Source organism: Microtus ochrogaster, linkage group LG2 (genome assembly GCF_000317375.1).
Source record: "Microtus ochrogaster isolate Prairie Vole_2 linkage group LG2, MicOch1.0, whole genome shotgun sequence".
In the NCBI taxonomy this organism is placed as follows: domain Eukaryota; kingdom Metazoa; phylum Chordata; class Mammalia; order Rodentia; family Cricetidae; genus Microtus; species Microtus ochrogaster.
The window spans coordinates 21,688,374-21,713,548 of NC_022028.1; the positions used below are offsets into that span (position 1 = coordinate 21,688,374).

General features: G+C 54.0%; 3 protein-coding genes across 5 annotated transcripts in view; all 3 read right to left on the bottom strand.

The window, feature by feature from the left end:
- The window catches only part of Ankrd39 (ankyrin repeat domain 39), an 11,714-nt gene extending 8,395 nt beyond the window's left edge, over nt 1-3,319 (bottom strand). The window contains exons 1-2 of one of the 2 annotated variants that reach the window (XM_005359925.3): nt 3,200-3,319; nt 156-259 (exon numbers count right to left, since the gene is read on the bottom strand). In XM_005359925.3, coding sequence (XP_005359982.1) covers nt 156-259; nt 3,200-3,299 — 204 coding nt within the window. In that variant the 5' untranslated portion in view covers nt 3,300-3,319. Of the gene's footprint in view, nt 1-155; nt 260-3,190 lie in introns of both variants that reach the window. The other variant, XM_026785819.1, reaches the window with a different exon arrangement.
- Nucleotides 3,320-5,026: 1,707 nt separating this feature from the next.
- On the bottom strand, nt 5,027-16,810 carry Sema4c (semaphorin 4C). Of its 2 annotated transcripts, XM_026785731.1 has the most exons (15): nt 14,981-16,810; nt 12,437-12,585; nt 10,762-10,910; nt 10,451-10,513; nt 10,232-10,330; nt 9,988-10,084; nt 9,757-9,873; nt 9,513-9,664; nt 9,253-9,428; nt 8,782-8,926; nt 8,462-8,684; nt 8,258-8,370; nt 6,776-6,936; nt 6,613-6,683; nt 5,027-6,476 (listed from the first exon to the last, which is right to left on the bottom strand). In XM_026785731.1, exons 2-15 carry the CDS (start codon nt 12,543-12,545, stop codon nt 5,647-5,649), a joined length of 2,505 nt encoding a protein of 834 aa, XP_026641532.1. In that variant the 5' UTR covers nt 12,546-12,585; nt 14,981-16,810; the 3' UTR covers nt 5,027-5,646. The 2 variants fall into 2 exon arrangements, with proteins under 2 accessions (XP_026641532.1, XP_026641531.1); XM_026785730.1 differs by lacking the exon at nt 14,981-16,810 and having other exon boundaries at nt 12,437-14,353.
- A 1,498-nt stretch (nt 16,811-18,308) lies between these two features.
- Fam178b (family with sequence similarity 178 member B) overlaps nt 18,309-25,175 on the bottom strand; it is a 97,311-nt gene continuing 90,444 nt past the window's right edge. The window contains exons 13-16 of the mRNA XM_026785778.1: nt 21,655-21,732; nt 21,142-21,294; nt 19,746-19,836; nt 18,309-18,362 (exon numbers count right to left, since the gene is read on the bottom strand). Of these exons, the coding sequence (XP_026641579.1) occupies nt 19,804-19,836; nt 21,142-21,294; nt 21,655-21,732 (264 nt within the window). The 3' untranslated portion in view covers nt 18,309-18,362; nt 19,746-19,803. The remainder of the gene's footprint in view (nt 18,363-19,745; nt 19,837-21,141; nt 21,295-21,654; nt 21,733-25,175) is intronic.

Below are 25,175 nucleotides of genomic sequence, written 5' to 3' on the forward strand. Positions count from 1 at the left end.
CACACACACACACACACACACACACTGTGGGCTTGCACATTCACACATATGCACACCAGTAACAAGAACCAACAGAACAAACACTGCAGGGCTTTGCTGGGAGTAAAGGGGAAGAGAAGAGGCAGCCCAGAATCAGAGCCTGTCCCATAGCTCACCAGCGCGGTGTAGCCGGCAGAGTCAGGCTGGCTGGGGTCTGTGGCCTTCTGGATGAAATATTTCACTCGGCCCAGGTCTCCATTCAGGGCTGCCGACCAAATTCCTGCAGAAAGCCAATCAAAGCACTCAGCAGGGTCGCAGGATGGCAATTTTCTTTGTTTAAGTACTAGGGGAGGCAGAGGCAGGTGGGTCTCTGTGAGTTCAAGGCCAGCCTGGTCTACAGAGCTGGTTCCAGGACAGCTAGGGCTACACAGAGAAATCCTGTGTTAAACAAACAAACAAACAAACAAACAAGAAGCTGAGCAAAGAACAGTGAGACTGCTCAGCAGGTCAAGTACCTTCATCAAGCCTGACTACGTGGTGGAAGGAGAGAACTGACTTGCGCCAGTGTCCTCTGACCTCCGTACTCATACCCACATGCCCCACACACCCTAAATTTAAAAATAAGTAAAATTATTGAAATAAGATAACCACGAATAGGTTGACCAATACTACACACCCAGGCGATGAGAGAATTCATCAGTGGCTTGGAATTCAGTCACAATGCAGTATAAAATGATGGGGGAAAGAAGAGGTAAAGGAACTTGGAAAAGACCGTGTACCAGCATACTTCTAAAGCAATCACGGACAGATATGCTGGATGTCACCGGCGTCATGTCCTTGCAGGGTTCCAGGAATTTGACCTTACTGGCAAGGGAGCCCAGACACTGCATACACAGAAGCACAGAAGCTAGGACGGGGGCTGGTGGAGAACTGCACAACCCAGAAGCTCATCGTGTTTATTATATACAGTTGAACAGTTAACCAGGTTACTGTGTTCAACAAAAAGGCAGGGTTATTCTACACAGCTGAACGAGGAGGCGGGGTTATTCTGCACAGCTGAACAAGGAGGCACGTTTAGCTAACATCAGTAGAGCAATCAATCTCTGCAGAGGAACAGACTTCAGGCCATGAACAGCCAGAGGGAGAAATGGTGGACATTTTCTGTCTCACCCTTATGTGTGTGTGTGTGCTCAGCACTTGTTGCTCTTCTAGAGGTCTGGGTTTGATTCCTAGCACCCATAAGATTAGCTCACAACCATCTGTAACTCCCATTTCAGGGGATCCAATCCCCTCTTCTGATGAGGCCCATACATGATGCATACATACACATGGGCAAAACATTCACACACATTAAATAAATATATATACTAAAACCAGTGATCAGAGAGATGGCTTGGCAGTTAAGAGTAGTTCCTAGGGCTGGATAGTGGTGGCACACACCTTTAATCCCAAGACTAAGGAAGCAGAGGCAGGTGAATATCTGAGTTCAAGCCAAGCCTGGTCTACATAGTGAGTTTCAGGCCAGTCAGCGCCACATAGTGAGACCCTGTCTGGGGGGTAGGGATGAGAGAGGTGGGAATGGGGAGATGGACAGACCAACAAAACAGAATACACACACACACCCAATAACTGAACTAAAAACTAAAAAAACAAATGAATTAAAAACTAAAATAACATGATTTACAGAAAACATTCACACAATAGGTGAGCACCTGCATCACATGTGGGAAATTAAGAAAAGAATAAGCAAACAAAGTAACAGCAGGTGATACACAAACTATTTCTTTTTTCACGTTTAGTTTTTGGAATCAAGTGTCTCACTATGTATCCCTGTTCTGTCTGGCTCTGAACTTGTAGCCCTCCTGCCTCAGCCTCTGAGTCAGTCCAAACTGCTATAAGAAGAGCAAAGTGCTACTGTAACAGAATAGCCTGGAAGGGAAGGGCCCTGCTTTGAACAGGACAAGATTTCTTTCTCAACAGAGACAGGGCTGACGTGTTGAGCCAGGTCACCGTCTCTTGTGGGGAGCTGGCCTGTGCACGTCAGAATAGCTGTGGCTCACAAAAATGTCTCTAGATCTTTACGGGGCATAACTATCCCTAGGTAAGGACTTGATAAGGCATAAGGAAGGTTTCTCTGAAGAGGTGTCATAGAACTGAGAGCTCTCAGTCTGAAATTTTCAGGAAGGCTGGCTAGCAGGCAAAATGAATGATGTTAATCAGTCAAAGGTTAAACACCCAAAGGGCCACCACTGCAAAGGGTACAGAAACAGCTTTGTAGGTCACAAGAGAGAACTCGGTTTGAGGAACTAAAAGCAGTGGGGGTGGGGCTGGAGAGAGAGCAGCAGGCAGCTCTGCAGAGCACCTGGGGCGGTTCCCAGCACCCAGCTCACAACCATCTGTAAGTGCATCTCCAGGGAATCCGATGCCCTCTTCTGGCCTCCATGGGCATCCGGCACAAGTTGTACACAGACATAATTCTGACAAACGCACATAAGTGATCTTTAAATTAAAAAAAAAAGTAAATGTAATAATCTCATTTGCTATTTTTCTAATGGGGTGGAGAACACACAGGACGAGGGCATGAGAGGAAGGGAGAAGCCCTATTATATATATCCCCAGCCCAAAGATGGCAGTAGCTGAGATAAAAGGCGCAGGTTAAGAAGTACGGCAACGGTCGGGTGTGACTGCACATGGGTCAATAGCATCTACCCTACCTTGCTATAGCTGCACAAGCTACCTGTGCCCGGGGATAACAGTTCATAACACAGTGGTGGCTGGCACGGAGAACAGGGACCATTGCTGCCAGCAAAATCTCTGTATAATCTGGGACAAAACAGTTACATCCATGTGCTTCTCACGTAAAAATGCAGTCACCTGTTTTGAAATCACTGTAATAGCTACAACATGGAGAGCAACCCCCCTGACCTCCCAGGCGGACACAACCAGCTGCAGATTCTGTCCCTGGCTCTTCTGTCCCCTGAGCAGACTGTCTCCTAGCTAGGCTGGTCTCCAGACCCAGTTCGGAAACCAGTGCCTCAGTTTACCAGTCCGCACTCGAATCGATGCGGCCGAAGGGCTTCCTGTCAAGCTCTGCGGCCAGCCTTCCTGCACCAGGCCCGGAAGCTCTAAACTCGGTTCGCGGCCTCCTTTGGTTCACGTTCCGGGGGCTGGGACTGGGAACTGCCTGCCTCCAGCCACGCGGCAGCCTCACCCTTCTCACCCCTCTCAAAGTCCATCTCTTCCAGCGTCTGCTGTACCCCGGGCACCGCACCGGGGTGGGAACAACAGGAGCCGTCCGCGCACGGTTGCGGCGCCGCCATCTCGGCTGCCAGGTTTGCAAAGTGCCCACCCTCCGTCCCAAAATGACCACTTGGAGTCCGTAATTGACCTCCGAGTTCCGCCCTCTCACCCGGACCGACCAATCCGACGCTTAAACCTTAGCTTAGCAACTAATGACAGTAGCGAGGAGGGCTGGATGGGTTGGGTCTTGCTGCTCTGCCACCACGAGAGGGCGCCCGAGGCTAACTAAGCACAAGGAGGCTCAGAGGTGCAGGGTTCTGCTGCTGCGCGCCCCGGAGGAGGCGGGACGGTTCTTGCAACCGCGCCTTGTAGGGTGTGGGGACCAAGCAGCTTAGCCCGCCAGGCAGTGTTTACGTCGCATTCGCCAGAACCGAGGCCTCGCGGGCTCCCCAGGGCACAAGGACTCTAGACGCCGCCCACAGTCCTCATCCCGTCTTCCCGGCATCAACTGACCAACGGGCGGTCCATGGGCAATGCAGCGACTGCCAGAAAGTCACTAACACCCTGACCTCGTTCCTTAACAATCCTGTGGGAAGCAGGTGGTCTGAGGACAAGGACCTTTGAGCTTAACCCTCCGCCCCCTCCATGGTCACTGACTGCCAACATTCGCTGGGCTAAGGGAGACACACTCAAGTATGACCCAGCTTTCTGACCCACACTCAGGGAAACCAGGACAGCAGTCTGCTCAAGCTGCAGTCAAGTGTAAAGAGGGTGGGGGACACTGGAGGGGGTGGTGCTCAGTACTGTGGTCTCTGTCCCTGTGCACGGGTTAGATTTATCTAAACCAGTCGTGTCCAAATTGCAGTTAACAATAGCATCGAATTCTGCACAAAAGATCTTAAGACGTCATTTCTTTTCTTCTTTTCTTTTTTTCTATTTTCCTTTTTGAAACTCGATTGCCGGGCAACTCCCATCAAGGGCACTCAAAAATGAATCCAGGCTGGGCCTGTTATTTTTCCCAGTAACATCTGGGCCTATACTACCTCATTAGAATCAGGGCTTGGAACTTTCTGGGTGGCAGTAGACTATCTTTCCCTTTCCCTACATAGATGGGACAACAGAAAGCTACAAGTAGTTCCTCCTTCCACTGAGCTTGTCCTGGGCTCCATCTTCATAAAAACGCTGCCTCCACAACCTTGAGACGTTTTTTAGGAGGTCCCCTCCCTCAGACCCCTCACCCCTGCTCACCCTCCCTGGAGTTCTGGGAAGACAAACCCCTTCTCCTACTCTTCCCCCAGTGCTGACTTTTCCCTGTGGCACCAGGCCAAGTCTGGCTCCCAAGAGGATGTAGTCCTGGTCTGGTTCCCAGTCCCATAGGCACCAGTGTGGGAAAACACTTGAGTCTCAGCTGGCCCCTCCAGAGAGGGGGCACAGACAGACTATGATGGGTCCAGCCCAAAGGATGGTTCCCTTTTGGCTCAATAGATAGGTTTTAGTCAAAATATCTGAGCACCAGAGTTAAGTTTCATTTTCTCCATTTTATTTGTCAATATAAAAATACTCAAATATTTACAACAAATAAATATGTGGGGACACAATAAGTTACACTGTTAGGAGCCCTTTTCCTGGAGCTGGGAGAGGATCCGCCAGTATCCACAGCATGCCCACTCTCCCTTCCCTCCCCCCAATCTTTCCCAGCCCTGTCGGAAGAGCGCAAGTATAAAATACCACTGAACCCAGAGGCCAAGTGGGAGGCCCTGCCCACCCTTCCCCCTGAAACAGGAGGCTCCATCTCCCTCCCCCACCCGCCCTGAAAACATTCACAGCCCTAGGAGCAGGACTAGGCCCACCCCTGAGTCCTGCACTCCCCCCAGAGGGGTAGAGCACCCTGTCCACCCATCCCCATCTGTACATCACTGTCCCAAGCTCGGGACAGGTGGGGGTAGGAGAGGCAAAGTGGTATGACCCCCTTCCCCTTCATAGCTCCAAAGACTCACCAGGAGGGCCCCAGGCCAAGGGAAGACTTAACAGAGACACACCTAGACACACACACACACACACACACACACACACACACACACACACACCACACACCCCTCCATACATACACGCACCAACACATATATGCACAAACACCCATATCTTGAAACTTCTGCCTTGCAAAGTTTTGGCTGCTGGGGTCCCACAATGTCTGAAATTCACAGAGGAGGGCGTGGCCTCCTGTGAGGCTGATGCCCTGGTGAGCCACACACCAAGTGGCAGTGCCCATGCTGAGCAGGTCCTCATGGCTGGGCAAATGCTGGGCAGTGTCTGTCCCAGGCAGAGCAAGTGCCCCTGCCATGTCCCTGAGGTAGCTGGTGCCTGTGCAAAAGTAAGGGTGCACCTCCCACGAGACCCCCGCCAATGAGGTGGGAGGGGGGGCTCCCCTCATACTGAGGACTCCTCTGGGTTGGAGTCAGGCAGTGGCTGGCGCTGCTGGAGTTTCCGCCGCAGCTCATCAGCGAGCTCAGGCAGTGGATGCCCAAGTCCTCCTCGGTCCTCCCCTCCCAGTTGTAAGCGCACATAGCCATTGGCGTTTGAGTTCCGACCTCCCCCTAGGTGAAGCCGAGTCGGAGAAGGCAGGGGCTGGCCAGGTATGCCAGGAGGTGGAGAAGGGGGCCCACCCCCGGGCTGGCACCGGGCGTGACCAGGTACAATCTTGAGAGAGCCGTCTGAATAGTAGTAGCCAACGGGATCCCAAAGTTTCTCATCTGTTTCAGGGCCAGGGCGGAAGGGGGGACTGGTTGGTTCCTTGGGCAGTTCTAGCGGGTACACTAATGTCCTCTCAGATGCCTTGGCACCTTTTTCTAGCTCTTCTCGAAGTCGCCGACGAAGTGATAAAACCAACAGCAGCAACACCAGGCACACGGCCCCCAGAGCCACCACAGCTAGCCATACAAGCCCCAGGTTTTCCAGGGGAGCCCGGGCCTCCAGGGTCACTGATGGGCCAGCCACGACAGCAACAAGGTAGCTTTCTGCAGGCAGTCTTGTCCCCTGCTCCTCCGAATAGCAGTGATAGGGCCCAGCATGGCGGGGCTGGGCAGCCATCACTACCAGCGCCTGGAGTCCTGTGTCATAAAGGAAGGAGCCAGGTTGTTCGGCAGGCAGGTCCCGGCCTCTGAAGGTCCAGCGGGCATGGGCCAAATTTGACGAGAGGTGGCAGGGCAGAACCAGGTCTGTCCCCGCCACTACAGTGATATTCTTGGACGCAGATCGGACTGCAGAGGTAAAAATGAGAGAGAACTGGGTGTTAACACAGGAAACCCAGAGCCAACAGCAGGAGGAGATACGCCAACTCTGGTTGAGGTTGGGGAGGGGATCCCCAAAATGAAGGAACAGAGAAAAACGGCTCACCTTTCTTAATGCCATACTGGTTACACATCTTTGAGGTGTCCAAGTTTGTCACGTGTTGGATCAGAAGGGACCTGGTAGGGAAGGGAGAGAACATTGGCAGTCCTGCTAACCACCTTGGCCTCCCTTCCTGGCCCTGGCACTCCTCATGGATTGCCCGACTCACCCTGGGTGACCAACGGTGGTGGCCACGCATCGGCTGGTGTTGACATTCCAGGCACAGTAGGGATCCCGGGCAAGGACACAGTCTGCACAGAAACGGTACTTTGTGCAGTCATTCAGGGGCAACTGGACCAGCTGAGAGCGGGAGCCAGCGAAAAGCACCCTCTGCAAAAAAATCAGACAAAGGGTGAGCCTTTGAGAGGCACAGAAAGAGAGCTTGGATCTGTGCAGGGAGCAGGAACGCGCTAGGGACCAAAGGAAGAAGGCAGAAGAAAAATCCAGGCCAGAGGAACAAGCTTGATGAGAGCTGAGCCAGCACAATCCTAATCACGGTATAGACATGACCTTATTAGACAAGAACAGCAGACCTGGGAGGCCAAGGTATATGCACACCCGCTCACACGCATGCACACCCGCTCACACGCATGCACACCCGCTCACACATGCACACCCGCTCACACACACTCACATTTGCTCACACACACGCTTGCTCACACACACACGCACACCTGCTCATACATGCACACCCGCTTGCTCACACACACACTTGCTCACAAACACGCACACCCACTCATGTGCACGGACACTTGCTCACACACACACGCTTGCTCACACACATGCACACTTGCTCACACACACATCTGCACACACACAGCTCAGGAAACGCTCTCCTCCAGCCCTAGGAGCTGGCACAATAACGGGCCCATCTAAGGCGTTTCCCTCTGCCTGAATGGTGACTGCCAATCTGTATATTTACTCAGCCCCACACTTTCCTTGCTGCCATTTCATTATTCAGTGATCGGGGAGCAACTTTGAGTCACAATAGCTGGTAAGAGGCAAACAAATCAAAGTCCAGAGGGTGCTGGGAATATGCCAGTTTTGCATAAAGGTTTGAAAAAAAAAAGCAAATGCTTCAAGGAAATGATCCAGAAGATTGAGGACCTGGCTCAGAGACACCCTGGGGACTGGAAGAAAACTGATGTCCCTGTTACATGGGTACCAAACACACTTTAGAGCCTGGGAGATCTGGTCAACCACAGTATGGAAGGGCCTTAACAACACATGAGAATATTAGGGCACTAGCCAAGGCTAGATTCTGGGAATGGAGGTCCCATGGGAACTGGCTCTATGTAAGAACCCTTGGAGGGGAGGTTCCAGTACAGTCCGTTAATGCTCTTACATCTTTTTTTTTTGGTTTTTCGAGACAGGGTTTCTCTGTGGTTTTGGAGCCTGTCCTGGAACTTGCTCTGTAGACCAGGCTGGTCTCGAACTCACAGAGATCCGCCTGCCTCTGCCTCCCGAGTGCTGGGATTAAAGGCGTGCGCCACCATCGCCCGGCTCCACTCTTACATCTTGAAACTCGCAAAAGCTAAGTGAGGGGCTCTGAGCTGGCCAATTACATGCGCCCAACTAGGGAAGGCAAAAAGCCTGGGTGTGGGCTAGATGGTGCGGCACTGAGCAGTGCAGCCCGTGTGGCCCATCCTACCTTGCTCCGGGACAGCACCAGACTCTCTACCGGCTCCTGGTCAAACACCTGCAGCTCTTCTATCATGTGGACCCAGGACCCCAGGCTCACAGCCTTCAGCAGCCAGCCATCTCCTGGAGAGGGGATGAGGAGGGTGTGTAAATGAGGAGGACCTCGGGGCGTCCCCAGGCTCCCAGGCTTGGGTACACCTGGAAAAGTGCCTACCTGTACCAATGAACAGCACTGTATAGGTGGCGCCATCGAGTCCTGTGACCCTGTCGGCCACCACGTGTGTGAAGTTTGTGTTCTTCTTCACAAGCAGGGGGCGGCCCAACCGAGGCCTCACCTGCTCCTCCATTAGCGGGTGCTTCTTGATGAAGTTGAGGATGTTGTCTGGCAGCTCCAGAGAACTGGTGTAGCCATTGTGGCGGTGCCAATTGTTGATGCACTGTGCGGGGGGAGAGCGGGAGGGAGAGCTGTCAGCTGGGTGAAGGAATGGGTCCTGCAGAGGATACTGGGTGCACAGCCCCATGCCAAAGACTCACCGAGCCGGGCCGAGGGCTGGGTACTGGGTCAGTATAGCGGGCCCACTTCTGGGCCTGCTCGCTGTACTCTTTGTAGGGGCCCTCGAACACCTGTTGGATCTGTTCCAGCTGGTACTCACAGACTGCTGACAGGTCCATATCGCCCCTGTTACAGCAAAGGAAGGACCTCAAAAGTCAGGTCTGGTACTTCCTTGCCCACACCGTACCCTGGCATCAGAGGAAGCACTATAAAGGCAGGGCTCAGTATAGAGTAGTCATGGCCATAAGGTGGCTCTGAGGTTCACCTGAGGCGGTTTTCTGCTCCCCGCCCCCCCACAGAGCTTTAAAAAGAGCAGGCCAGAATGATCTTGGCTACCAGGACCGACCCGCTGGACCTCCTCCAGAGGTCTGTGCAAGCCTCACGCCCACATACCACCCCCGACCTGACCGCCACCTGCTCCTCAGAGCCCCAGCCACCCCAGAGCCACTTACCACCGCGCTTGAAACACCCCAAAGAAGGTGGTGTTGTGCCAAGAGGTACCCAGCAGGGTGTGCACTGCCCGGAGCTGGTTGAAGTACACCTTCCACTCCGGGGCCGAGCACACCAGCTGTGCTTTCAGGAACGTTGTCCACTTCTTCTGCAGGGTCCGGGCGCCCCCCATGTCGCCCTGGTGGATGGCAAGGAGACACGGCTGCTTAGCCCCTGCCCAGCCCTCGGGGCTCCCGCCGCCCACTGCTGCAGAACTTGGTACCTTACAGACGCGAGCCACGCGAGCCACCACCTGCTCAGCGTAGCAATCGTACTCCACTGCCCGCTCGCTGAAGAAGAAGTAGACCTTGTCATCGTCCCCCGTGAAGCTCCCCACACTCTCAGGGACATAGGCAGAGCCTACGAAGTGGGGTTCTGGGGCAAAGCAAGGAGGGTCAGTGGCAGGGTGCCAGGGCCTTTCAAGGCCCTTCCCCTCTTGGCTTCCCTGGTCCTACTCCATAACACACCATTTAGCCAAAACGCCAGGTACTCGGTCTTGATGGAGTGGTGGGGCCCCATGTTCCGCAGGATAACAGGCTCGGTACCCAGGAAGTTGTTGAGCGTGGCTGAGAACAGCTCACCATCTACGAATAGGAGACAAATGGCGGGTCAACCAAGCTAGAAAAGTAAGGTTCAGACAGACAAGCCGACCAAGTCCCCGAAGATTCGCCCTGTCCCTACTGGAGGCAGCTACTCACCCACAAGGAGTCCAGTGTGGCCCTTAGCTGGGTCATAGGGACATTTCCCCTTCCCGTCTTCAAATTCTCCACGCTCCAAGGTGAAAGTGAGCATGTCCTAGGAGCAGGAAGATACAGAAGACAGGCATTAATACAGGGGCCTGCACGGCCCGAAAAATCACGGTCTGGAGTACAAGCAAGGAAGTCACAGAGGTCAGGGACAGGTGGGTAAGGGGCACACCCAAAGAGGGGGGCTAACACTCACGATGTAGGTGCACTTGGGCTGGAAGGCATAGGTACCACAGACGTATAGGTGAGAGGCATTGTATGGCTGAAGGAAGCGGATGAAGTTGAAGCACTCGGTCTTCAGAGAGAAAGGTATACAAGTTAGTGAGAATGAAGAGGCGGGGATACAGGATCACTAGGGTCCGGAAAGGAGAGCATTCCACAAAGGCCTGGCAGGGGAAGTGCCCTGAGAGCCCACCTGGTTGCTCTTCCCTTTCTGGGTACACTCAATCTTCTTCTCAGCCGGGGCCTCCCAGGAGATCTGAGGACCAGAAAGGACACATCAGAGATGTCACAGGCACATGTGAAGTGTGTGTGCCACAAACACAGCTTGAGCTACGCCGTGGGGCCATCTGGTCCCCATTCTGACACAAGCCCCAAACCTATCCCACCCAGAAGGGGAGAGCAAGTGCTAATCCTGATACCAAGAGAGACCTCCGGGCTGTGGGACAGCCTGCCCAGGCCACACACCCCCCAGTCCTGTGTACCTCCCGCTGCCCCACCTCTCACCACGCCTTGCAGCTCCAGAGCCTCTACGCTGAAGGCAAACAGCGCCTCTCGAGCCCCCACATATAAAAGCCCAGAGTGCTCCCTCAGGGTCAAGGTCAGGAAGTCCTGGATGCCCGTCTGGGAGAACCGCCTCACTACTGTGGCCAACTCTGTAGAAACAGGGACAAGAACAAGGTAGGAATGAACAAGGGGTGAGTGGCAGCCTCCCCGGGGTTCCAGGAGTCCCCTACATCAATCTTCCTTTGTCCAAAGGTCCCCTGGGCCTCATCATCACTGCTCTCCGCAAAAGCTAGCACCACACACACGGACGACAGCCAAACCCCTACTGGCCATAAAGAACTTTTTCTGAATAGACTTGGACTCGATAGCTCCACCCTCCCCGGGCTTCCGAAGCCCCTCTTCACCGTCTGGGAAGAGGCAATCTGGGCTGGTATAGGGGAAGGAAGGATATCTCAGCCAAAGCTTCCGGCCAGAGGAAGCCATCTGACTGATGTGAGGGCTCTCACTCAGGGTCAGCGGTACCTCAGGCACAGAGTCGGGCGCTTCCCCCACCCTGGCCTCCTCAGCTCCCATTTCCTCCTTTGCTCTGCTACTTGCTGACCACATCAGGGTCCAGCAGACCCTGGCCGCAGAGCCAGGGGGGCAGAAGGCACAGAACAGTTGTGAGCATTCCTTGTCTAAGGCGCCTGTCCAGGCTTCCGGAGACGCAAACACAGATGGGTTTGGGGCTGGCAAGGTGGCATGTGGGGAAGGGGAAAGAAGTTAGGACTGGGAAGGCAAGGGGACCAGAGACTCAGAGATCTGAGTTGGTGTTGAAGCATGAGAAGCTGTGCTGCCATCTGGCACATGTAGCGCATGATCACACATCTGTCAGAGGACCATAGCTCTGCCCCCCTGCCCACAGGGCCTGGCACTTAAGCCAGCCTCAGTCTTTGGAGGCAATGACCAGCCAGAGCTGGGTCGGCACGGGAGGGGCTTCATTGGCAGCTGAGTGCAGCCTGTGGGAAGTGAGCTCATCCCATGTCCCAAGAGCCCATGGATGATACAAACACCTGACATCACCTCTCCATACAGGTGTGTGTGCAAAGGAGTGCTGTCTTCTCGGCTCTGCCTCCTCCCCCAGCAAGCACAAGCACTTATATACACCCACCTAGAACCACCAGGCGGCTCCAGTGTTGGGGCCCCGCAGGGGAGGACCATTAGATGAATTAAGGGGCTTCTGGGGACAGTCAGCTAGGAGGACTGGAAATGGGGTTAGGCTTACACTTGCCCTAGAACTTGGGGTTCAGGTTTCTCTCTCTAGGCTTCCAAGCACTAGTGACAATTCAAGTGAGGAACAGGGAGGGTGACCCCGAAACTACCTCTCTTGCACACCGGGACAGCCAAGTCTGGGTTGGGGTTGGGGGTGGAGATGGTGGTAAGAGATCCCAAAGAGTTATCCCAGCGTCAGATGGGGGCAAATCCCAGGTTCTGACCTGCACTACCAGTTCTGGGTCCCTGGGGCCACTCGCATTTCTTAGAAAGCCACAATCACACCTATCAGTATAAAGTATGCATGCTTGGGGGGATAATTTTCTCAGCAGCTGCTCCTTCCTTCAAGCAAGCATCCCCTTCTTCCCCCAGCAGTCCATTCCTGCCTCCCTCTGGCCCTGCCTCCCATGCTTCAAGCACTCACCCCCAGAAGATACTGTCTTCCGGGGCACAAGGTTCCACCACACCTCAGCCCCAATGCCTAGGCCCCACAGCCCTGCTGCCAGCAGCCAGACAGCCCAGTGCGGGGCCATGGCAAACACCCGGGCTCTAAACTTCAGTCCAGCAGCCCTGCTGAAGGAAAAGAAACTGGTCAGCATCACAGACCGGAAGGGGGCCCGCACCAAGAGACACGCCGCACAGGGCGCACATTTGAACACAACTCCCCTGGAGCTCCTGGAGCTCCCCCTGCTCCCTCTTTTGGAGCAGACCTAGTTTCAGCAACTGGCCTCTGCCCCCAGGGGCCCTGGGGGTCTCTTCCAGAGGAGCAGGGAGGAGCTGAGTCAGCAGGCACTAGGCGTGGGCAGTCATCAAAAAGCCTTCTATTGCCTCCAGGCCATCCCTACTCCCTCTCAACAGGGAGTTGTGCAGATAAAATAAAAAGGTTTTAGAACAATCTTAAGAAACAGGACCTGCTACCTGGACTCTGGCCAGGCCCAAGACCTAATTCGGGGAGGTATACCCCTTATTCGGCAGAGGCAAGCAGGGCGGTTGGGCAAAGACCCCCAGTGGGGGACTTGGTGCAGCCGCCAGCGTGCAGAGTTCCCGGTCCCAGCCTGTCCCCTCCCCCAGCGCAGACAATAGCCGGGCAGAGCCCAAACCCGGTTCCACATCAGCAGGGCTAGAGTAGGAGTGGGGCCGGGAACCAAAAGGGCCCAGCTTCCCGAGGCCCCTTTGTTGCCCAAGAGGGAGGCAGGAAGTGGGTGGGATGGGCGTGGAAATGACCAGGGCCAGTCCTGTTCTTCCAACAGCCTTCTACGAGACAGTGACCCTCCATCAGAGAGGCGGCGGGGCAACGAGTCGGCTCAGGGCTTATGGGGATCTCCTCACCGCGACGGGAGCGGGAGCGGAATCGTGGAAGGAAGTGAAATGGGTTTGGGAGGCCAAAGGGGGTTTCTCCTAGAGCACTGGGGATGCCCACGAATGGCCTTCGAAGGCTGTGTGTCCCCCCCATCGCCACTCCCCGCTCCTCGGCTCTGACGAACGTTCTTAACTCGGGGATTGCACCCCGGGGACCATGGCCTAGGCACTAGGCCAATGTGACTGATTTTCACTAATCCAGACGCTCCGGGCTGGAAACAGAGATGCAGAATCTGGGAATTTCACTCCAAAACAAAGGTTCCAAGCCAAGACCCTGTCCAGGTCTCCCTACTGTGGGCTCTCCCCTCCCCCAGCTCCGGGGATTTGAATGCAAACAAAGCAGTGGCGCTGGGAGCGTGGCAAAACCAGGCTTGAGCACGCCCCCTGTCGGCCCAGAACCCCTGCGCGGGAAGGCGGGGTGGGGGTGGGGGGCTGGGGCTGCCTTTCCCCCGGGCAGTCCCCCTGACACACCCTCAGCTTCCCCTCTACCAATTACCCTACACTGGGGTCAGAACCCGGTGGCGTGCTCCGAGAATCCGCCCGCGTACCATGACCCAACCCCCAGCTCTTTCCAAGGCAAGGGACGCGGACAGCCAGGGGGATGGAGGGGTGCAGAACCAGGATTTGCGCCACACTTGCACACACGGAGCAGCAGATCGTGGATCGCAGCGCTCCAAAGCGGGACAGTGCGGCTAAGCTCGGATGAGGGGGCTGGTTCTCAATGCCAGCCCGCCTCCCTAGCAGAACAGGAGGGCGGGGGGCCGCGCTAGGGAAATCCGATCCCACAACATCGGCCACGGTCCAAGCCCGCCCCAAACTTTCCGTCGAGGTGGGGGAACCGGAGCAGCTCGCGAATCTGGCAAAAATCCGGACCGCGCGCCGGACAGCCCGAGGGTCTCCCACTGCCCCTAGCTCCGCACCCTAAGGCGCCCGCCGATCCGGCCACTGGAGCTGCAGACACAGCTTGCCTTACTGCTGATCGTCCGCTGGGCAGCCCGCGGAGGACTCGGTAGGGACCCGGATCGGACAGCTGTCTGCGCTGCCGCCCCACCCTGCACCCCAGACGCTGTCCCCTCGCGTGCGCGCCGGTCTCTACCCGAGCCGTGGGGACAAAGCAGCAGCTCTGGAGCCCCAGAGCTCTGGCCTCACTCACCTCTTCCGTGCAGCTCCAATCCCTGGGCGCCGCCCTCGCGTTCGGCTCCGGCCACGGTCCTCCCCTACCCCCGCGCCGTTCCAGCCCGCGTGCGCCCGCCAGCACACTTAGGCTGTCCCGCGCCACCGCCCCTCGGTCCCAGCACCGCTCTCGGCGCCCCTGAGCTCGGGGTCCGTGCTCCACCGCGCCGGGCGCCGGTTCTTTCTCCGCTGCTGCCGCTGCTCTCCGCCCCCAACCCCCTGACGTCAGGCAAGGAGGGTGTCGAGTGGTGGCCGGGGGCGGGACGCGAAGGCCCGCCCAGGAGGGGGCTGCGACCCGCGGCCCTTGCTTGCCCAGCGCTGAGGCTTGGGGACCCTTGCGACTCTGGCCTCCCCGGAGTCAAGGTCTACGCCATGGCGCCCGGAGGGAGGGGTGCGGGGAGGGACTCCAGGCATCGCCACCGGGAACCACACTTACCTGGTCTTCCCGAAGTGTGCCTTCAAGCCTTGCGGCGGGCTGGGCTCAGGAAGGACTGAGGGGTTCCCCCCACGCTCCAGTTACAGGAAAGAAAGCTGGCAAGCCATTTTGGGATGCGTATCCGAAGGGAGGGGAGCAACGGAAGAAACTGAAGGTTCTCCAAGGGGCTAACCACAGCGGTCAGTCTTTTGACTCCGAAATCGTTCTTCTTTCTGGCCCTAACCCTTAGGCTGGTAGGAGCGGCTCACAGGCAGAAAAGACCCCCAAGTCTCCAGGCTGCTCCTTATTTCCAGGCTCCAGCAGAGCCTACCACCAGGAAATGATCCCTGGTACCACTTGAAAGATTGATTAACAAGTGGCATGAGCCCTTCTGTTCAGATGAAAGGGGCTGAAGGGAGCCGCGCTGGGAACCACTACCACCTTCAGAACTGCCAGCCTCCGCCCACAGCCGCTCCTAGATAACTTGTAGCTTTGGCCTCCTGGGCCCTGCTGGATGGGCAAGTCCTCTTTCCAGCCAGCTGGCCCTCGCACTAGGCAGCTGGACAGAACCTTGGGGAAGCTGCTTCACCGGTACCAGGAGACCACCCCTAGCCAGAGTTAAAGGACAATCGGGAATGAAGGAAAGTCGAGGCCAGGAGACTTCTGTGGTAACTTTAAGCCCCTGGGGCAGTCCTAGAGAGAAGCAACACTTTAGACCCCATCAGCAGATCTGGAGTGTAAATCAGTTCAACAGCAGCCTTTATTCTGGGTTAAAACTTGGCATCTGAAAGTGGAGACCAGAAGGACAGTGGGGATAATGGAGAAAGGCAGCCCTGTTGGGTTTCAGTAACAATTGAGTCTTTGCTAGGACACAGAATGGCCCCTTCTCCCTCACTGGCCAGAGCCACATTTCCCAACTTCTTTCCAGTAGGAAACAAAGCTGGGGCCTTGGAGATGCTGGAGATAGGAGGCAGGCCAGCTACTATCAAGGGTGGGCAGGGAATGTGCCCTGTTGGAGCTGGCCAGAGATGAGCCATTCAGGCCCCTCCTCTTGGTCAGCCTCAGTTTCCATCTAAATAAGGGTAAGCTGCTACACAGACTTCCAGGCTTCTGTGCTGTTGTTCTGTGCCCCTGGCTTTAGAACCTGCTGTCAAATTTCCTCAGGCCATGCTCAGGACCTTTACAGACTGGGTATCCTCAGCCCTAGGAGGCTGACGCAGGACTTCCATGCCAGTGACTGTTTCATCTTATCAGAAAGATTAAGCAAGATCTAAAACTGACTCAAATTCCCATAAACAGCAAGGTAAAAATTTGTGAATGGGGCCTTGGAGTGATGACGGGAGCCTGTGGTCCCAGCTGCCTGGGAAGGTGGAGGTAGGAAAGTTGTGAGCCCATGAGTTCATGTCCATGTCCACTCTGGGCTCCCTAGTGAGACTGTCTCAAAAAAAAAGGAAGTTGAGTTCCGTGATTCCCATTTCTCTCTCTAGCAGTCACCATGCACACCGCTAATGCTCCACTTCCTGTTCTTTTCTCTCTCTCCTCTAAATCTTGCCCACCAGGAAGGAGCGCGGCTGGGCAGTGACCTGAGCTCCCTGGCTCTACCTCCACGGTGGCCCCAGTGGAAAGTTTCAAAAGGTTTGGGTTTCACTGGCAGGGACAGCGTTCTGCACCTTCATGGCAGGCGTCAGGGTCTTCTAAGCCAGGGATGGAGGTGGAAAAAAGACTGCTCCAGTAACAGCCAGAAAGCCCCTCCCTGCCAGGCTCCTCACAGATAGGGCTCCACCCCCACCTCTGCGCATTCCCTGCCACGCTCGGTTTACCGCCTTGGGTCTTCTCCACAGGTGGGTGGGCAGAAGATGAAGTTTCCTGCATGACTCTTGCTCGTGATTCATGCTTTTTAATAAAAGGACAGCTGGCAGAAAAATAAGGATTCTGGATCTTACATCAAGAAAGAAAAATAGTAACACTAAAAAAAAAAAATAAAAGAAGAAAGAAAAAGAAAAAAAAAGATAAGGCTACATAGCTGTGTAATCTCCCTAGGCCTGCCCAGCATAGCCTATGGAAGGCATCACACCCTGATCCTTATTCCAGCCTGACAGAGCAGACCCCGCTCTGTGCCCCACGCCCCTTTTGCTATAGCTTAAATGCTTGTGGTCAACTAAAGGAAACAAGACAAGTTAAATGCCCACCCTCCCGGACCCACTGAGTTCAAGCTGACCCTTGTAGAACCCAATATTGGTCATGAAACACAGTACTCCGCTTCTTACCAACCACCCTTCCCAAGCTAAGTAGCAAGAGGAAGGCCCAGAGTGTACACTGGGGGTCTCTAGTCAAGGCCTCCTTGAACCTGGACCATTTCCAAGGTAGCCGGAAGTCTCCCCACAGGTGGGAGAATGAGAAGACTAGGGTGGGCCATCTTTCGAGGAGCTCTCTGTGACCCAGGGAACTGGGACATAGGAAAAGGACTTCCTTGGTCTACTTCCTCCAAAGGGAGAGTTATCAAAGCTGTCCACCTGGGGAGCCTTTCCCTTCCCAGCCCCTCCCTTCCAGCATCACCAAAAGGAAGCAGGAAAACATCCGTCATCACAGCCCAGGATACTGCTTTTCCAGCGGCTTCTACCAGGATATCCCCTGCCTTTTCCCAGGGGCTTAGGGTCAAAAACCTGGAGGGCAAATGGTGAAACAGCTTCATTCCAGAATTCTTGGCCTGGAAGAGGCTCCATTTCCAACTGATCCCAACCCAGGGTTGGTCAGCGCCCAGTCAGTCCCAGAGCAGGACAATTACATGACCCAGGGGACAGTGTCCACCCTTGAGTGACCTTACATCGCATACCTCTGCTCAGGTTACAGCAGCCTTCTGGGAGGGACTGAGAAGTCCCCAACACTGCCTCCTCCTCTCTGCTCTATCTATGTCTCTCTCAGGGATGGGTATGTTTGTGAAGTAAGGAGCCAGGGAGGACTCCAGATGTCTACACTGACGGACACTTTGATCCCTTTTCTTAAAGCCAGGTAAGGGCAGCTTCAAGAACTGGAAACTCCCCAGTTCAGCCTCTCAGGTCTTCCTACCCCCTCTCTGCCCTTGGCAATGAGAACAAAAGAGGGAGATTTCAAGGTGATTTCCAGGTTTCCAGAGCAAACCCAGTTACTGAGGATTAACTGCCAGGATGTACAGTGTCAAACAGCAGCGCCCAGAGGCAAGGTGAAACGGGCTAGCTCTCCAAAGTCCCTGCCTACCTGTCAGAGAGCTGAGGATGACCTGCTTACTCTGCTGCTGGGGTGTGAGGGTTTGCCACAGGGTCACGTGATGCAGCCAGGAAGAGAAGTCAGAACTATCAGTCAAATCACTGGGCATCCAAGTCACCTGGCTCTGAAAGGGCTTCTTCCACTTCTCATTTGGCAAAAGCTTTGAGACAGAAAAGATGTCCTCTGTGGTACCCAGTACTGTGCAAAGCCTGTGCCCTGTCTCTAAATAATAGATGTCTCTAGCTCCTGGCCTTCAGAGGACCCAAAGAGGGAGGTACCTGTGTCTGAAACAGGCCTAGAAAGGTCTGGGCTTCACTTTAGCTATGTTCTCTCTCTCTTCTCTCTTTCTCTCTCTCTGTCTCTCTCTGTCTCTCTCTGTCTCTCTCTGTCTCTCTCTCTCTGTCTCTCTCTCTCTCTCTGTCTCTCTCTCTGTCTCTGTCTCTCTCTGTCTCTCTCTGTCTCTCTCTGTCTCTCTCTCTCTCTCTCTGTCTCTCTCTCTGTGTGTGTGTGTGTGTGTCTATCACCTGGTCAGCCCCTAATCCTGGAAGATATATATAAACAGGGAAAATTGTATGCAGCAGTCATGGGGAAGCTCCAAGGGCCATCAACTGAGACATGAACGCAGTCAGGTTGGTGGGAATCATCCTTTGCTGCCTCCTGGCCCCCTCTTCTACCTGTTGCAAAGCTCACTCCAACTATGAAAGTGTCAGAAGGGTCCAAAGATGAGCATGGATTTTGTCAGAGGAGTGGCTAGATAAAAAAATAAATAGGGGCTAGCTAGGGGGCTGCTCCTGGAGATACAAACGGGCCCACTCACTTCTCCAGGTCAAAGACATCCAGTTATACAGTTAGAGGTTAGGACACAATGAAACTGACCTGGAGGCAAGGCCATGGAGAGCAAAAGAAGGATCCAGAAGTGTCTTTGGGACCCACCCCCACTTCTAAGTCTAAAGAGTTGATTTCACAGCTCAACAATAAATTGAATTAAGCATAATTACAGCCCTGATCCACCATACTTTCTGTATAGCGTCCCTAGCAGGGGCGGGGTAGTCCCAAACAGGATCCAGACAATGGTCTTTCATCCAAAAGTGCCAGGCTCCAGCAACCCTGGTCACAGTGTGCCGGCTCCGAGATATAGAGTCAAGTGGCGGAGGTGGTTCCTAGGTCCCAGTCACATGACTGCTAGAGGTGAGAGCAGTGGCTGGCTCACACAGAGGCAAGGCATCAGGTTAGGCGCTGGGCTTGAGCCCTCGGGATAGGGATTTAAGGAAGGGAAACCACTGAGCTGGAAATAAGACTTTAATGTGCACAAAGGAACCCCATATTAAGGATGGACAGAGAGAACAAGATACAGTGTGGGAAGAGTGGCCAACAAGGAGGGCCCAGGAGGCCCAGGAAGCCAGTGCCATAGAGACAAGACCTAGGCTAGAAGAGACAGATGAGCAAGCAAGCGTGTTTAAGGGTGGGGATGGTCAGGGAGACGACCTCCAGTGGCAGTAGGCTGGCTTCACCAGGCTGGGCCTCCCCAGCCTCTGTTCTTTACCTCCTACAGTTCTCCTCCTGCTGGATCCGGAGCCTAGAGTCACTTTGCCATTATCCCTTTAAATATCTTTCCAAGGGTTGAAGTACTGGCCCTGTGAAGAAAAAGAAAGCGGCTTGTAATGGCCTGGCCCCAGTACTGTCCTCTATGCAAAGGCCCCTGCATTGGTGGTGTCCGTTCAGCATCTTCCAGAGAGGACTCCATGGCAGGTGTCTTAGGGTTCTGAGACCGGATACAGTGGGTCAGCAGGCCTAGGAGGCTCAGCCAAGGTCCCATCTCCTACTACTGTGGGCCCAAGGAATATGGGAGGAAGATGGGATCTGTGCACACTCAGCCAGCCCCCAATCACTCTGCTTCTTCTTTATGACAAACGATGCTTCCCACCAGCGGCCAGTGGATCAGGAGAAGGTCTGAGTTCCAGCTTTCTTTTTCTCAGGGACTTGCGAAATTTGAGCACTAAGCCACAGCCTGTGGCCAGTGTGTCAGCCTCAAGTAAGGAGTGAGAGGGAATTGTAAGGGAGGGGTCAAGGAGAGGCAAGCTGGGAACAGGACGTTCAGCTGTCTCCATTAAGGGCTTATACTTAGTGGAGAGATGGGGGGGTGCCTAGGGGTGGAAGGGAGTTTGAAGATGGGGACTGCTTTGTGCCAAGGAGTGATACTGGCCATGAACCCTGACTTTCACATTCACTCAAGCTGCCTGCACGGTGGGGCAAACTATTGACCCTCTGGAGTCTCTAGATACAGCTCATCTGTAAAACTGGTGACTAACAATCCTTGCTTCCTGAGGTCTTCAGGTTCAGGTAGAAAAAGATCTTCACTCTGTAAACTTTAGCTAAAATGTTACTACCTGGACTAGTTGAGACAATTCCAAGAACAAAACTCATTCCTGTGGAGTGGGTGCTGCTGCTGTGGATGTGGGGGTAATAGGGCACTTGCTTAGCATGCAGGAGGCCCTGGGTTCAAGTACTAATCACTCTCCCCTCCCGCCCCCCACCGCAAACAAAACAAAACAGAGCAGCCTGGGAAATGTTCTTAACAAAGCAAGAAGCCAGCTGAGGTCCACAGGACGAGTGGACAGGAGGTGGACAGCTGTTGCCTGCGGTGTCCCTTCCTGGCTGGTCATATCAAACTGGGATTGCTCAGCTCTCCAGGGCCGAGCTTCGCTTCACATTTGTTCACAGACAGCTCCCTGTGTTCCCTTCTGCATCCCCTCCCCGGGCCCTGGATTAAGAACGAAGGTCCCCTGAGACATCCCCACCCTCCACCACACTGCCCACTCCACCGTCTCCCTTTGGAGTCCAGCAGCTGCAGCGGGGGTGGATGGCCTGCTGGATCTGCCAAGCCCCACCGACTGACCACTTCCCTTTCCTCCCAGGTCTAGGGGATTATGGGACACCACCTGGGGCTGACAGTGAGCCAGCAGGTCCTGCCAGCGGATGTAGGTCTGGGTGGCGAGGTCCTTGAGTTTGGTTCGGTGCATGGCCTGGGGGCTCTCCCGGATATGGGTGCTGATGTGGCGGTCCAACTGCATGCACAGCAGCTGCAGCTCACCCTGAAGAGGAGGAGGAGGCGGGACATGAGCCAGGCATATTCTGGAGGCCGGGGCAAGAAGGAGAACTAAGTCAGAAAGGGAGTGATTCTCTGAGTGACTGCTGCCAAGCTGGGTAGGAAAGGGAGGAGAGGGGAAGGGCAGCTTCTAGGGGACAGATCAGCATCCCTTAGGAAAGGCTTTTGGGACATGGTGGGAGAAAGAGGCCCTGGCAGCCCTTGCCACTTTCTTCTTGGCCTCTCATTCTGCAGTTCCTGAAAGAAGACTGGTTCCTCGCTGGTCGTTGTGGTCCCACAGTGCTTGATACAGTAGCTACTACCGGGCACCCAACTCTTCCCTGCTACAGCCTCTCGGGAGACTCACCCATTGATCTGGAGTAATATCCTGGCTGCTGACCACCACCCCAGCCAGTGTCAGGAGGCTGTGGCACAGATAGCAGACCTAGAGAGAGAGCACAAGGATGCTTTCTTAACTCATCTGAGCCTGTGAAGGTTCCTTGCGCGCAGCACACACAGCAGCTTCCAGGAAAGCATCTTTAAGGAAGGCCTGCATGAACAGAACTTGGCCTCATTATCTCAGAACTGTAACTAGCCCAGTTGGCTGGACCAACTTTCCTATAACATACCTGCTACCCAGAAAGCCATACCACCCCAGCCTCATCTGGGGACTCTAGAACTGAAAGTCCCCAGGGTCTGTGTCCTCAGACCTCTGCACAGCCTGCCTGTTGAGCCACCTACACCTACCTGTGCTAGGTAAGGGATGTGAAACTATCCCCTGCACAACCTCTGAGCTCCCACCTTGGAAACGGAGCCCCAAGGAGGATAAGCACCTGCACAAACCCAGGCACAGCACTGTTTGACTCAGTCCTGATGTCAGACAGGAATCTGGCCAAAGAAAAAGCAAGCGGTGAATATCTTCATACCGTCCAACAAGTCCACCCTCACTCTTGCCACTGGATATGCAAGAGATAAAAAAAAAAAAAACAAAGGCCAGGTATGATAGAGCATACCTGTAATTCCCAAATTGGAAGCTTAAGTAAGACAAGTTCAAGGCCAGCCAAGACTACATAGGAAGACCCTATCTCAAAAGCAAGCAAAAATATACAATAACAATGAACACAAAAAAAAAAGACAAAAAGAAGAAAATGAGAAGGAGTAAGGCAAAAATGGCCCTATGGGGGCAGAGACAGTAGATTATAACACCAGACAGATCCTGTGTCTTACATCAGCCTAGGTGGGGCAAAGGGTGGAGGCGGGGTTGGTCAGCCAGGTAACTAGCTGAGTTTGCATGGGGTAAGGGAGGGCATGGTTTGGGGACAGGGCTGGCTGCAGACACTGAGGCTCATTGGGCTGCTGTTGACTGGGGGTGCTCAGAGCCTCCTGAAGGACGCTAGTGAGAAAAGGTAGCAGTATCTGCTGTGGGTTGAACACACCAGTGTGCACCGTCTTTCTGGGACAAAAGATTGCAAGATGTGTCTTTCATTATAGCATGTGGTTGGAATGTGTATGTGCGTGCCTCTGTGCTAGAGACCAAACTCAGGAGTAAGCGAAGCACATACTCTTCCCTGAGCTGCATCCTCAGCCCACATCCTCTTTTCTTCGCCTACTTATGAATATGGGGGGGGGGTGGCGCTGGAGAGATGGCAGCTGCCAATACTGCAGTTGGAAGGCTCACAACCACCCGTAATGCCAGCTCCAGGGGATTCCAATGCCTCTGGCCTGCTTGAGTACACATACTGTATGCATGTGCACATACCCCATACACACATACACATACAATAAAAATAATACAAATCTGAGGATGTGGTGGGATATGCATTTAATAATAGCATTCATAAAGGCAGAGGCAGGTGGATTTCGGTGAGTTTGAGGCCAGCCTGGCCTAGATAGTGAGTTTTAGGCTATTCAGGGCTACACGATGTGACCCTATCTCAATAAATAGATACATGTGTGTAAAAACAGAGAAAAAGAGACCACGAGGTTGAGAGGAAGCAAGGTGGTGGATAATAAAGGGAAGGAAGGGGTGAGAGAAAAAAAGGGGAAGGGAAGAAAGTGACATCATTATAGTTTAACTTAGGAAATAAATGCTATTTTAAATAAATAAGAATCTCTTTTGAAAAAGAAAAGTACTATTTCTGGGGACTGGGGCTGTAGTTCATAGATCACAGTGCTTGCCTAGCATACAGTAGGCCTCAGGTTCAATTCCTAGAACCATAAAACCGGGCCTGGTATCACACGCCTGTAATCCCAGCATTCCTTAGAGGCAGGAGGTTCAAAGTCATCCTTAGCTACACAGTAAATTCAAGGATAGCCTGTACAAAACAAACAAACAAACAAACAAATAAATAAATCTGTCTAATATGTATTATTGACAGAATCAGAATATACCTAAATTTGTTGAAGATATTTTAAACAGGACACTGCCCTACTTTAATTGAGTCTAACTGGGTTTGGGACAAGAGAGGAACATGACCTTGGAAAAAAGCTGAGGCCCCTTTCTGACAGGGCAAAGCTCTTGGCATGGAACAAACTGATAGTGAGAGGTGGCAGAGGATGCCAAAGAAAATATCCAAGGGTAGTGGAGCGGGGGAGGGGCGGCCTGGGGAAGCCTGGGGACCGCCCTTCCGAGGTGTAAAGGGGTGGTGGCTCCGCTTGAGCAGAGGGCTAAGGGACCTCGTGACTCCTCACCCCTAAGCCCTTTCTCTTGCAAATGCCTTTCTCTAGTACACCCCACCTCTCCTGAAGATCAGCCTGCCCCAAGCTCAATTGTGGAGGTCTTTGCTTCACCTGGACTGAGGGATTTACCATCCTAGAGGATCTCCCTGGGGGAAGACTGCCGGACTGCATTTACCCTGTGCAGTGGATCAGTAAGGAAAAAAATGCAGCATGCACAGCTCCAGTTTCACAATACAGCTCTCACTGATTCCCATAACTCAAGCTTCAAGGAAAACCCCAGATAAATATTCTGAGCTTCTTTTTTTGGTCTGGGTGTGAGGAGGAGGGATAGGGTGTTCACCACATTTTCCAACCATTTCTCCGAAGGACAAATCCAAAAGCACACGGTTTGGGGGTCGGTGTGTTTCTCCCCACTTGCTGGAGAGGGCCCTTTAAGTTAGATTCTGACTCAGCTTGAGGTCGTCGTAGGGCTGCACCCTTGCTCAGGGCAGGCAGTGCGGAGTCCCTGCCAGTGTTTTTTTGTGTGTGTGTGTGGGGGGGGTTGGCTTGGGATGCTTCTCAGCTGTAGAATCCTCGTCTAGCAAAGGTAAGGTTTTAAGTTTGATCCTTAGTCCCTCAAAACAAACAAACAAAAAACAAGGGCACGGTGGTGCATGCCTTTAGTCCCAGCACAAAACCAAACTGAAGCAAAAGGTCTCAAAAAACCAACCCCAAACAACAAACAACATCAAGTTTCAGTGTGGACATCAGTCATGCAGGTAAGGGTCTCCTCAGTGGAGGCAAAGAGCGGTTGTTGGTTCCTCTGTGTCAGGGAACCAGGGGTTCTGGGCCTGGAGCAGGCAGAACCTGAGACCCTTCCTCTACAATTCCACGGCTTGGAGGTGGGCTAGGGGTGCAGAGGAGACCTGCTGTGCAGGCCAGGGGTCATCTCTGTAGGAGCAGGATGCATGTAAAGTGAAGAACCACATTTCCCTCTCTATGACAGTGACCACTTTCTGAATTTAGCAAGCCTGCTCCTGTCTTGGCTGGCACCACAGAGATTAAGCAGGAAGTGGTGGCCAGAGGACGTGGGCTATGCAGCCCCCTCCCCCACCAGATTACCCCTCTGCCCTTTTCCTCTACCTTTAAAACCACAAGGTGGCCTTTCCCCCAGTCCAAGGGCGGCCCCTTCCAGGACTCGGCTTGTGTGGGTGCGTGTGGTATGTGTGT